Source organism: Chiloscyllium plagiosum, unplaced genomic scaffold, assembly GCF_037043375.1.
Source record: "Chiloscyllium plagiosum isolate Xiang-an unplaced genomic scaffold, Cpla_swu_hap1 HiC_scaffold_6, whole genome shotgun sequence".
In the NCBI taxonomy this organism is placed as follows: Eukaryota; Metazoa; Chordata; class Chondrichthyes; order Orectolobiformes; family Hemiscylliidae; genus Chiloscyllium; species Chiloscyllium plagiosum.
In genome coordinates, this window is record NW_028270144.1 from 108,221,600 (window position 1) to 108,234,904 (window position 13,305).

Below are 13,305 nucleotides of genomic sequence, written 5' to 3' on the forward strand. Positions count from 1 at the left end.
CAAGATACTGTAAATGAAAAGAATAATGAAGCACATATTAGGTGAGATGACCAAAGATTGTGTCAAATGATGGAATTCAAAGAAGGTCATGATGAAGGAGAAGACAGTTGAGGCACAGAAGAAAAACTGTTCATTATCCTCCATTCTCTGTTCCTCAGCCAATTTCATGTAGTCATAGAGAAGTACAGCACGGAAACAGATCCTTTGGTCCAACTCGTCCATGCTGACCAGATATCCTAACCTAATCTAGTCCCATTTGCCAGCACTTGGCCCATATCCCTCTAAACCCTTCCTATTCATATACCCATCCAGATGCCCTTTAAATGCTGCTAGCCTCCACCACTTCCTCTAGCAGTTCATTCCTTACATGCATCACCCTCGGCATGAAAATGTTGCCCCTTAGGTCCCCTCTCACCCTAAACCTATGCCCTGTACATCTGGACTCTCCCACCCTCAGGAAAAGATTGTGTATTTATCCTACCCATGCCCCTCATAATTTTATTAACCTCTATAAGGTCACCCCTCAGCCTCTGAGGCTTCAGGGAAAACAGCCCCAGCCTGTTCAGCCCCTCCCTATAGCTCAAATCCTTCAACCCGGGCAACATCCTTGTAAATCTTTTCTGAACCCTTTCAAGTTTCACAATATCCTTCCAATAGGAAGGAGACCATACTTGCGCACAATATTCCATTGTACTCTGAGGTAACCTTCTCCATTGTCCACTACACCTCCAATTTTGGTGTCAACTGCAAACTTACTAACTATACCTCCTATGTTCACATAAATTCACTTATATAGATGCCAAAAAGTAGTGGACTCAGCGGCAATTCTTTCGGTACTCCACTAGTCACAGGCCTCCAGTCTGAAAAGCAGCCCTCCACCACCACCCTCTGTCTTCTACCTTTGAGCCAGTTCTGTATTCAAATGGCTAGTTCTCCCTGTATTCCATGAGATCTAACCATGCTGACCAGTCTCCCATGGGAACCTTGTCGAGTACCTTACTGAAATCCATATAGATCACATCTGCTCTCATTAATTCTCTTTGTTACTTCTTCAAAAAAGTCAAGTTCATGAGACATGGTTTCCCATGCACAAAGTCATGCTGACTGTCCCAAATCAGTCCTTGCCTTTCCTAATACATGTAAATCATGTCCCTCAAGGATCCCTCCAACAACCTGCCCACCACTGATGCCAGGTTCACCAGTCTATAGTTCCCCGGCTTGTCCTTACCACCTTTCTTAAACAGTGGCACTACATTAGCCAACCTCCAGTCTTCCGGCACCTTACCTGTGACTATTGATGCTACAAATATCTCAGTTCTGGGGTACACTTGATCAGGTCCTGGGGATTTATTCACTTTTATGCATTTCAAGACATCCAGCACTTCCTCCTCTGTAATTTGGACATTTTTCAAGATGTCACCATCTATTTCCCCACATTCTATATCTTTCATGTCCTTCTCCACAGTAAACACTGATGCAAAATATTAGTTTAGTATCTCCTCCATCTCCTGCAGTTCCACTCATAGGTTGCCTTGCTGATCTTTGAGGGGCCCTATTCTCTCCCTAGTTACTCTTTTGTCCTTAATATATTTATAAAAACTCTTTGGATTGTCCTTAACCCTATTTGCTAAAGCTATCTCATGTCACCTTTTTACCCTCCTGATTTCCCTCTTAAGTATACACCTACTGCCTTTATACTCTTCTAAGGATTCTCTCAATCTCTCCTGTCTATACCTGACATATGCTTTCTTCTTTTTCTTAATCAAAACATCAATTTCTCTCGTTGTCCAGCATTCCCTACACCTACAAGCCTTTCCATTCATCCTGAAGAAGGGCTTATACCTGAAACGTCGATTTTCCTGCTCCTCGGATGCTGACTGACCTGCTGCGCTTTTCCAGCACCACACTTTTCAACTTTTTCCTTTCATCCTAACAGGAATATACTGTCTCTGGATTCTTCTTATCTCATTTCTGAAGGTTTCCCATTTTCCAGCCGTCCCTTTACCTGCAAACATCTGTCCCCACTCAGCTTTTGAAAGTTCTTGCCTAATACCGTCCAAATTAGCCTTCTTCCAATTTAAATTTCAACTTTTAGATCCGGTCTATCCTTTTCCATCACAATTTTAAAACTAATAGAATTATAGTCACTGGCCCCAAAGTGCTCCCCCACTGATACCTCAGTCACTTGTCCTGCCTTATTTCCCAAGAATAGGTCAAGTTTTGCACCTTCTCTAGTAGGTACATCCGCATACTGAATCAGAAAGGTTTCTTGTACACATTTGACAAATTCCTCTCCATCTAAACCCTTAACACTATGGCAGGCCCAGTCTATGTTTGGAAAGTTAAAATCTCCTACCATAACCAACCACCCTATTATTCTTACAGACAACTGAAATCTCCTTACAAATTAGTTTCTCAATTTCTCGCTGATTATTAGGGATTTTTATTTTGCATGTTTTATTCCATGGGATTCAACTTTGCTGGTAAGGTTATTATGTGGAGTCTTATCAATGCCTTTTAGAAATCCCTGCAGATCACACGAACCACCCTGACTGCCCTTGCCTCATCAAAGTAACAATCGAGCTGGTAAACAAATACATTCTGTCTTTGCTTAATATAAAGACCGTCTTTTTATTTTTCTGTTATTTTTAATTGTGGACTCAAAGGAGAAAAGAACTGTTTTAAGAACCAAGGATTGCTGTATGTTTTGAAAGCAAGTAATCTGACGCACATTACAAGCAGAACTTGCACAGTCGATGAATGGATGTTGTTTGTAGACAAGCTGGATTTGAAGAGTGGGGTACAAAGAAACTTTGGCAGCAAAAAGCAGATTGATCTATGGACGTGTGACCAGTTATAGATGACAAAAGCCTTCTGCGATCCTAAAACTATGATTGGTTCTTCAGTAGCTGAATAACTTGGGGCTGTGAAGAAGGTACAAAGAAGTCATCAGATCTCCACTTGCCTGCTAAGGAGCTGTCTCTGATCTCTGCGGTAAAGAAATGCTTTAAGTCTGAAGAAAAGCAGTTTATCTTTCCTTCAGCAGTTGCTGAAAGCTGTGACTTCAAATTGATGTCAGAGACCTTTTATAATTGGATTGGCCATCCTCTGCCTCTTGAAAACTAGTGGACGCATCTATAAATGGATAGCTGAGAAGCAGCATTTTGACTTGCACAGAATGATACGAACCATCATGGGAACCACTTACACACAAAAAAACGAATATAGATTGTGTGTATGAGCGTATGTTTGTGTGCTTGCATGCACCTGTATGAATGAGAGGGAGTTTATAAATGAAGTATTTTAAATATCAGAGTTATATGGAATGGATTGTAACTGTTTACCTGTGGCTACAGTCTAATTAATTGTGTAACAAATAGTAATGATTATTAATTACAGAAACCTGCTCTATGCTTTCTGTCAACCAGATAAATTGGGGATTCTTTGCATATGTTTTACAATTATTTAGTGATGACCCTGAGAATGGTGGGGCTTGTTTTCCAATACGCTACACCAACAAGGTGTACATTAATTCATTGACATTTTGAAGTTGAATTTTGTCACAGAATATCATTTCTAAAAGCTTTCCCACCAAGATTAAGCTGATGGACCTATAGTTAGTGGATTTGTCCTAATCCTTCTTCTGGCAAAGGATGTTGCATTTGTAATTTTCCAGTTCACTGGGGGATAGAATATTATGGACTGTAGCTTCAAGCACAGGTTTGTTAAAAGTAAATTAGTTTTAATTAAGTATTTTGATGAGACTTGATGAGGATAATTGCTCTTCTGTTATTAAAAAGGTCAAGAAATACAAAAAACAGTACTATGCAGGAACAGGCCCTTTAGACCACCATGCCTGCACTGACATATGATGCTTTTCGAAACAGAAATTGTTTGCTCCAAGTGGTCCATATCTCTCTATTCTTTTCCTATTCATATATCTGTCAAGATGCCTTGTAAACATAAACAATGATTAAGGTGGTTGTAGAGAACCAGCAGCGAAATGAGGAAAGTCCTGTCGGACAGTGAGCGATCAGGATCTTTGTGATTTTCAAAGGAGAGTTGGATATGCAATAATGACAAGTACCAAATAAGAAAACAATGTGGAAAAGGCAAGGGAATGGGATTGTTGAATTGCTCCTTAGAGACCAGGCACTGAGTCACCAGGCCAAATGCTGTAATCATTCTGTGATTCTGAGAGTTTTAAATTGGTGACATTTGAAGACTGAGGATGAAATCAATGAGACATGGAGTTAGACAGCATGTGGTATCAGAGGGATCAAGATGTGCAGGTCCACAGTTCCCTGATAGTGGTAACACTGTGGATAAGGTGGTCAAGAAGGCATAAGGCATATATAGAATATAAAAATTGGCAGGTCATGTTACAATTGTATCGAATTTTAGTTAGGTCATGTTTGGAATATAGTGGACAATTCTGGTCGCCACACTACCAGAAAGATTTGGAGGCTTTGGAAAAGGTACAGTAATGATTTTACACAACGTTGCCTGGTTTGGAGGATATTAGCTATGAGGAGAGATTGGAAAACCTTGGTTTCTTTTCACTTGAATATCGAATGATGAGGGCGACCTGATAGAAGTTTACAAAATCGAGAAGCATGGATAGATTGGACAGTTGGAGTCTTTTCTCCAGGGTAGAAATGGCAATTACTAAGGGGCATGAGTTTAAGGTAATAGGGGAAAGTTTAAAGGAGATGTGAGAGACATATTTTCTACACAGTGGGTAGTAAGTGCCTGGAATGCACTGCCAGAGGAGATGGTGGAGGCAGATACAATATCTGTGTTTAAGAGGCATCATGACAGATATATGAATAGGCAGGCAAGAGAGGGACACAGACTGTGCAGAGGCAAAAATATTTTAGTTTCGAAAGGCATCTTGTGTCACCACAGTCTTGATGGGCTGAAGAGCCTGTTCTTCTGCTGTATAGGTTTTTGTTCTCTTTGTTCAAATTTGGATATGCTAATATATACAGAGGATGAAGTGATTGCTCATGAGATGTTTATATAGCGTGTGTAATGTGCATGGCTAAAGTTCCTGCTACACTCCATTGAGTTTTTCATTGCTTACTGACACAGGAGGTAGCTCATTTGATTTAATTTTTGCAGTTTTCCATCATTCAGCTTTATATCTCAACATTACTCTGAGAAGGTGGTTTGGGTGGCCCACTGGAAATGCTGTAACGCCATATGGTGAAGGTCCTTCAACAGAGAATTTTAACCAAGCAACAATGATAAAACTGCAATATGTATTCAGAGTGATAGGTAACTTGGAGGTGATGCTGTTCCCTTGCACTAGCTGGTCATTTCCTCCGAGGTGGTGAGGTTTGAGAGTTTTGGAGGTGCTGCTGAACAGTGCTCCACAGTGCATATGGTAGATAGTACTAAGTGCTGTTATGGTATGCTTATGATTGATGTTTAGATTTGCTGTGTCCACAACTGTGGATTGCTTCATTATCTTGGACGCAGGGAGGGAATGGGACTGCTTGTGGAATAATGTAGCAATGATCAGCAAATGGTGGTAGGCTTGACTTGATAGAATAGACTATGAGGAGGCAACTGAAAACAGTTGTGCCTGTGAGGAACTCTGAAGAACTCATTTTAACAATGACCTGAAACAGATAATTAGCCTTCACCAGGGATAACCAGCATCCTGTGTACTGGGTATGATTCCACGAGGGAGTTCTTTCAGTCTCCATTTCCTGATGGACTTAGATTTGTAATAGGGCTGCTTGCACCATATTTAGTGGAACGTTGCTAATTAAGGATGAGGACAGTCACTTTTGCTTCACATATGGAATTCAGGACTTGTGTCTATGTTTGGAATAAACGCAACTTGCTGTTTGTATTTGAGTAGTTGTAATGGAACCCGAACTGAGCATTAGTCAGCAGGTTATTAGATTAGATTAGATTCTTTATAGTATGGAAACAGGCTGTTCAGCCCAACAAGTCCACACCGAACCTCTGAAGAGTAACCCATCTAGACCCATTCCCCTACCCTATATTTACCCCTGACTAATGCATCTAACACTATGGTCATTTTAGCATGGTCAATTGACCTGGCCTGCACATCTTTGGATAGTGGGAGGAAACCGGAACATCTGGAGGAAACCCACGCACACATGGGGAAAATGTGCAAACTCCACACAGACAGTTACCCGAGGTGGGAATTGAACCTGGGTCCCTGGCACTGTGAGGCAGCAGTGCTAACTGCTGAACCACCGTGCTGTCCCGTTATGCGTATGTAAGTGTTACTGGACAGCACATTGATGACTCATTGCATCAATTTACTGACAATTTGAGCAATGCTGATAAGATGAGAGGAAACCAGATTGGATTTGCCTTCATTTTGCATACCTACCATATTTAGGTAATTTTCCATATTGCCTGGTACACACCTAGTATTGTATCAATAATTGGAACAACTTAAACAGTTGTTTTTGCATGCCTGTCCTGTCCCAAGCCAGGTTCCTTGATTCAAATCCCGCCTCAGGCGACTGACTGTGTGGAGTTTGCACATTCTCCCCGTGTCTGCGTGGATTTCCTCCGGGTGCTCCGGTTTCCTCCCACAGTCCAAAAATGTGCAGGTCAGGTGAATTGGCCATGCTAAATTTCCCGTCGTGTTAGGTAAGGGGTATATGTAGGGGTATGGGTGAGTTGCGCTTTGGCGGGTCAGTGTGGACTTGTTGGGCCGAAGGGCCTGTTTCCACACTGTAAGTAATCTAATAAAAATTTAAAAATTGGTGGGCGGCACGGTGGCATAGTGGTTAGCACTGCTGCCTCACAGTGCCAGAGACCCGGGTTCAATTCCCACCTCAGGCGACTGACTGTGTGGAGTTTGCACGTTCTCCCCGTGTCTGCGTGGATTTCCTCCGGGTGCTCTGGTTTCCTCCCACAGTCCAAAGATGTGCAGGTAAGGTGAATTGGCCATGCTAAATTGCCCGTAGTGTTAGGTAAGGGGTAAATGTAGGAGTATGGGTGGGTTGCGCTTCGGCGGGTTGGTGTGGACTTGTTGGGCTGAAAGGCCTGTTTCCACACTGTAATGTAATCTAATCTAATCTAATCAAACACAGCGTTGCTGTGAATGTAGAACCCAGTTTCTCAGTAGGCTGCTGGGAAACCCAGTGGTTGGCCTTGTCATCTCATATAGTTCAGTATCAGCTGAGGTGGGATGAAGCCCTTAACTGGCTAATTTAAGAAAATTGACCTAGGACAGGAAGGCTGCCCCTCCCATGCTCAGCTTCTGAGCTTAAATTTGGGGGTCGGACTTAGGAAGGTGTTGTGGTTTCCAACCCTGTTTACTCACCTCATCAAATGTTCCACCATTTTACTTGAGCGATAAATGCTGGTCTAGCCAGCAATGCCTACATCCCATACTCACAGGCAAACTACACCCTCCATAACGGGGAGTGAGTAACTAGTTGGGTTCTATATAGTTCTATTATAGTACTCAGCAGACCCCTTAATGTCGAAATTCTTAGCCACTTTCGACAACGTAAATGATTTCTCCACAACCTGCCCCATTACTGACATTGGATCACCAGTGCTGTTTGGCTTAATGGATATTTTTGCTATTAATACTTTCCAAATCTCGAAAGGTAATAATGGTTTAGCTTAAAGTATGAGAAGCTCTTATTGTGTACCATAATAGTTTTCCTCTTGTGAAGAGTGTAAATTACAGATTGTGAGCACAGAAACATAGCTATTGCTTAAAAAAGACATATTTTGTTAAACTTTTCACCTTGCCCTCATTGGGGTAATTGGATTCAAAGGGAAATACAATATTTCTGCTATATGGGAGGAGAGTGCTGATTAGTTGACAAATAGACTATAGTAGAGGCATTACCATGGAGAATGCCTTTGTTAATGTTGATTGACAGTTAGCTACCAGGTTTTGTTTAAACTTTAAACTGGGAAAGTCACCCCTGATTTGTCACGGCGTTACATGCCATGTGTATATATTCTTTCTGTCTGCAAAGAATGTGTGTCAAGGTGTGTAATTTTCAGTGCAATCCTGAATTGATTTTCAGTATAATTTTTTTTGCAAATTCAGGATTATTCAGCAAATGAATCATCAATAATTGGCGTATTTACAAATCAAACTCTACTTACCAACCAATCAGCACTTTCCTCTTGTGCTTAGGAATAGGAGTAGGCCATTCAGCTCTCAAGTCTGTTCTGCTATTTAATGATATCATGGCTATCTATGGCCTACAACATAAAATCCCTATGGCTCATATCCCTTAACACCTTTGCTTAACAAAAATTTATCTCAGATTTAGAATTAATAACTGATCCAGCATCAGCTGCTGTTTGTGGAAGAGGGTAGATGTGCTTCATAACATCTCGTAAACAATCTGGCCCTAATTCTCAGACTATACCCCTAGTTCTAGAATCTCCAACCAATGGAAATAGTTTGTCTTTATCTACCCAGTCAATGTTGGTATTACCCTTCAGTTGGTATTCTTGTGATTTAACCTGACAAGTACAACATGAAACGCCTCAATAAATGTGTTATTGTTTTTTCAGCAACATGTAATTTCTGTTGTGCCAAACAGCTAAGTATTTCTATGTAGGTGGAAGCATTTTTTAACAGTGTGCTGTCTGGTGCATTTGTGCACTTTTACGGAGTTTTCACAAGTTAATCATTAGACTGTGTAAACTTTGTATGCAACATAACACACATGTTGTGCTTCCTACTGGTAAGTGTGCATCCAATTCCTGAAATGACTTTCTCCAAATGATAATTCTCTTGTACATACGGGTCCTCCAGCAATCAGCTGTGGCTCAGTTGGTAGCATCTTTGCCACTAAGCCAGAAAGCTGTGGCTTCAACGCATACTCCAGGACTTGATTGCCAAAAACAAGCTAACATTTAAATGCTATACTGCACTCTCAGAGGTTCTCAGCAGTTCTGTTGGTCCCATTCAGGAGTTCTGACTGTCACCAGTGGAATTTCAGAATTACCTCTGATCAGGTAATGACATTTTTTGCCTCACATATCAGAGAGAAATTGGAATATATGGTATGATAGTTGGTCCTCTGATTGCACTACTTCAAGAGCACTAATTTAGCTAAACATTGTTGATTATTATCACAAATAGAGCAAAGTTATCTCATTTGAGATGAATGGACTTGTTACGTTTACTTTTAGCTAATTTGGCACTGAATTAGCCTTTGTGCGTTTTGATCCTGTAGTCAACTGAATGAGACAATCAACAATAAAGAAAATGACATTTCCAGTATTCAGCGTCAGTATGATTCCATTAGTTCTGAACTAGCAGAAATGACCCAGTTAAGAGAAACAGCAATTCGTGAAAATAACCATCTGCATGACCAGCTGTCAAAATTAAAATATGAGCATCAGGTAAGAAAAATTAAGTTTTTATTAAACCATTGAAAAAGTTGTTCATTGTTAATGTTGTAAGCTAGCTAAATAATCCAGCGGTTGATATCTGTACAATTAAAGAAGGCTTGTATTACATTCATACATATTTTTACTGCAACATTAACACTGGGAACAAAATTTATTTAAAAAGAGATGATTAAAATTGAAATCACTTTAGCTTAATGATGTGTTGTATTGCCAACTCTTACAGAACAGTATAGTGGCAAAATTTAGTTTTTTGGATCTGCAAGTTTCATTTTGGTTCTGAATAATTTATGTCATGCTTTTATACTTCTGGTGTAAGCTGTGTTGAACACCATTTTGTTGAGGAAATTAGAATATGCATAGGGAGTGTGTGCCATTATATATGAAGAGGTAAATCATGGCATCAATAGAACATGTAACCATGATCTGATACAAGCGTTGCAATTATGGAATTCAACCTCTTAAACGAGAACAAACCACATAAGACTGTAACAATATAACAACTATATAACCTTGGCCAGTAGTCTACAGTATGCAGTCCAAATCCTTGCCCCAAGCAATCCTATCTATATCATGCAAGATAATGATTGAATTCCACTAATGCCTGTGATACAGTAGCTACGTATGTCTATCTAGAGAGAAGGAGAGAGAGGGAGACAGAGACAGAGAGCCAAATTGCCACTATGATAATCAACTGCTAATTACTCATTGCTGTCTCAGTGCAGGAGCTGCTCACTTCACACCTCGGACTATTGACCATTGTGTAACACTAAGGATGGGTGATGTTGTAACTGCAGCTGGACAGAGACTCACACACACACACACACAACGAGGAGGCCCAGACATGCTGAATAAGTCCTGCCCAGAAGTTGGGCACTCTCCTCAGCTTGAAGTCCCAAGCAGCTGAGCCTAAAGACAGGGTGGAGGAGGAATGCCCAGCTACCTCTCGAGTGTAACTCCGAACAGGAAACTTATTGGTGCCTGTATGTGATTCCTCCTCTGGCTGGATACCTACTGGCACCTCCCTGTCTCCTTGTGAGGAGGGGGCACCTGGAGTGAGGTGAAGATCCCTCATCCCCATAATATTTTGCTGTGATGCTGAGCAGCAACAGTGAGAGTGGTGGAATATAGGTCCTGGTATGTGTTCAGCAGACTGTGAGGCTGCCAGTAACCTGGGCTCGCTTTTTCTTGGTGGAGACATGGCAGTGAAGTGCTCACCTGCAAGGGTTACTGACTCTAATCCAGATAAAATGCACATTGAGGTGTCAGTATCTGAGTTTTGCTTGTCGATGATTGCTTTGAGGTATCAGTGTTCTGACCATCAGAGGTGGACTGTCAGAGTGGGCATGTCTTGTGGGGCAGCTCTGTTGACTGTATCCATCATGGTCATGTCAATGGTGATTGCAGGACACAAAAATGAGAGCACATCACAAGCAAAGGATGCAGTTTGTGGTATGTTGTCAAGGTTTTACAATTGGGGGAAGGGTAAATACGATGCTGTAAGACAGGATCTGAGGAGCATAAGTTGGGAGCAGAGGCTGTCAGGGAAGGATGTCGTGGAAATGTGGAACTTTTTCAAGGAACAGATACGACATGTCCTTGATATGTATGTACCTGTCAGGCAGGAAAGTGATGGTCGTGTGAGGGAACCTTGGTTGACGAGGGAGGTTGAATGTCTTGTAAAGAGGAAGAAGGAGGCTTACATAAGGTTGAGGAAAGAAGGTTCAGACAGAGCATTGGAGGGATACAGAATAGCCAGAAGGGAGCTGAAGAAAGGGATTAGGAGAGCTAAGAGAGGGCATGAAAAATTTTTGGCGGATAGGATCAAGGATAACCCCAAGGCATTTTATGCATAAGTGAGAAACATGAGAATGACGACAACGAGGGTAGGTCCGATCAAGGACAGTAGTGGGAGACTGTGTATTGAGTCGGAAGAGATAAGTGAGGTCTTGAATTAGTACTTTTCTTCAGTATTTACAAACGAGAGGGACCGTATTGTTGAAGAGGAGAGTGTGAAATGCACTGGTAAGCTCGAGGAGATACTTGTTCGGAAGGAAGATGTGTTGGACTTTTTGAATAACTTGAGGATAGACGAGTCCCCGGGCCTGACGGGATATATCCTAGGATTATGTGGGAAGCAAGAGAGGAAATTGCAGAGCCGTTGGCAATGATCTTTTCGTCTTCACTGTCAACAGGGGTGGTACCAGGGGACTGGAGAGTGGCAAATGTTGTGCCCTTGTTCAAAAAAGGAAATAGGGATAACCCCGGGAATTACAGGCCAGTTAGTCTTACTTCGGTGGTAGGCAAAGTAATGGAAAGGGTACTGAGGGATTGGATTTATGAGTATCTGGAAAGACACAGCTTGATTAGTGACAGCCAGCACGGATTTGTGAAGGGTAGGTCTTGCCTTACAAGTCTGATTGAATTCTTTGAGGAGGTGACCAAGCATGTGGATGAGGGTAGAGCAGTGGATGTAGTATACATGGACTTTAGTAAGGCATTTGATAAGGTTCCCCATGGTAGGCTTATGCGGAAAGTCAGGAGGCATGGGATAGTGGGAAATTTGGCCAATTGGATAGAAAACTGGCTAACCGGTCGAAGTCAGAGAGTGGTGGTAGATGGTAAATATTCAGCCTGGAGCCCAGTTACAAGTGGAGTTCCGCAGGGATCAGTTCTGGGTCCTCTGCTGTTTGTAATTTTTATTAATGACTTGGAAGAGGGAGTCGAAGGGTGGGTCAGTAAATTTGCAGATGATACGAAGATTGGTGGAGTTGTGGATAGTGAGGAGGGCTGTTGTCGGCTGCAAAGGGACTTAGATATGATGCAGAGCTGGGCTGAGGAGTGGCAGATGGAGTTCAACCCTGCCAAGTGTGAGGTTGTCCATTTTGGAAGGACAAATAAGAATGCAGAATACAGGATTAACGGTAGGGTTCTTAGTAAGGTGGAGGAACAGAGGGATCTTGGGGTCTATGTTCATAGATCTTTGAAAGTTGCCACTGAGGTGGATAGAGCTTGTAAGAAGGCCTATGGTGTATTAGCGTTCATTAGCAGAGGGATTGAATTCAAGAGTCGTGAAGTGATATTACAGCTGTACAGGACTTTGGTTAGGCCACATTTGGAGTACTGTGTGCAGTTCTGGTCGCCTCACTTTAGGAAAGATGTGGAAGCTTTGGAGAGGGTGCAGAGAAGATTTACCAGGATGTTGCCTGGAATGGAGAATAGGTCGTACGAGGATAGGTTGAGCGTGCTAGGCCTTTTCTCATTGGAACGGAGAAGGATGAGGGATGACTTGATAGAGGTGTATAAGATGATCAGGGGAGTAGATAGAGTAGACAATCAGAAACTTTTTCCCCGGGTACAACAGAGTGTTACAAGGGGACATAAATTTAAGGTGAAGGGTGGAAGGTATAGGGGAGATATCAGGGGTAGGTTCTTTACCCAGAGAGTGGTGGGGGCATGGAATGCGCTGCCTGTGGTAGTGGCAGAGTCAGAATCAAAGGCGAACTTTAAGTGGCAATTGGATAGGTACATGGATGGGTGCTTAAGCTAGGACAAATGTTCAGCACAACATCGTGGGCCGAAGGGCCTGTTCTGTGCTGTATTGTTCTATGTTCTATGTTCTAAATTCACAGGAGGGATGGTGAGAGAGTTGCACGACAATCAACAATGTTTCTTAAACAAAAGCAGAAATTGCTGGAAAAACTCAGCAGATCTGGCAGTACCTGTGTAATAAAATAGGAGTTAACGTTTTGGCTCCAGTAATCCTTCTTCAGAGCAGGTGCTTCTTAATTGGTTGCCGGAACATGGAGGGTTCTGTAGCTCCACAGGCACGATCCTGGTCTTTGCCTACCAGGGCCAGCTTCCTATCATAATGGACAAATATCCAGCACCCACTACCTGCCTTGAGTCTTTTGGCTT

General features: G+C 42.1%; 1 protein-coding gene across 6 annotated transcripts in view; it reads left to right on the top strand.

Annotated features, from left to right (window-relative positions):
• The window catches only part of LOC122550866 (testis-specific gene 10 protein-like), a 139,978-nt gene that overhangs the window by 95,793 nt on the left and 30,880 nt on the right, over positions 1-13,305 (top strand). For all 6 annotated transcript variants that reach the window (XM_087988335.1, XM_043692221.2, XM_087988336.1 and 3 more), the window contains one exon: positions 9,213-9,381. In XM_087988335.1, coding sequence (XP_087844461.1) covers positions 9,213-9,381 — 169 coding nt within the window. The remainder of the gene's footprint in view (positions 1-9,212; positions 9,382-13,305) is intronic.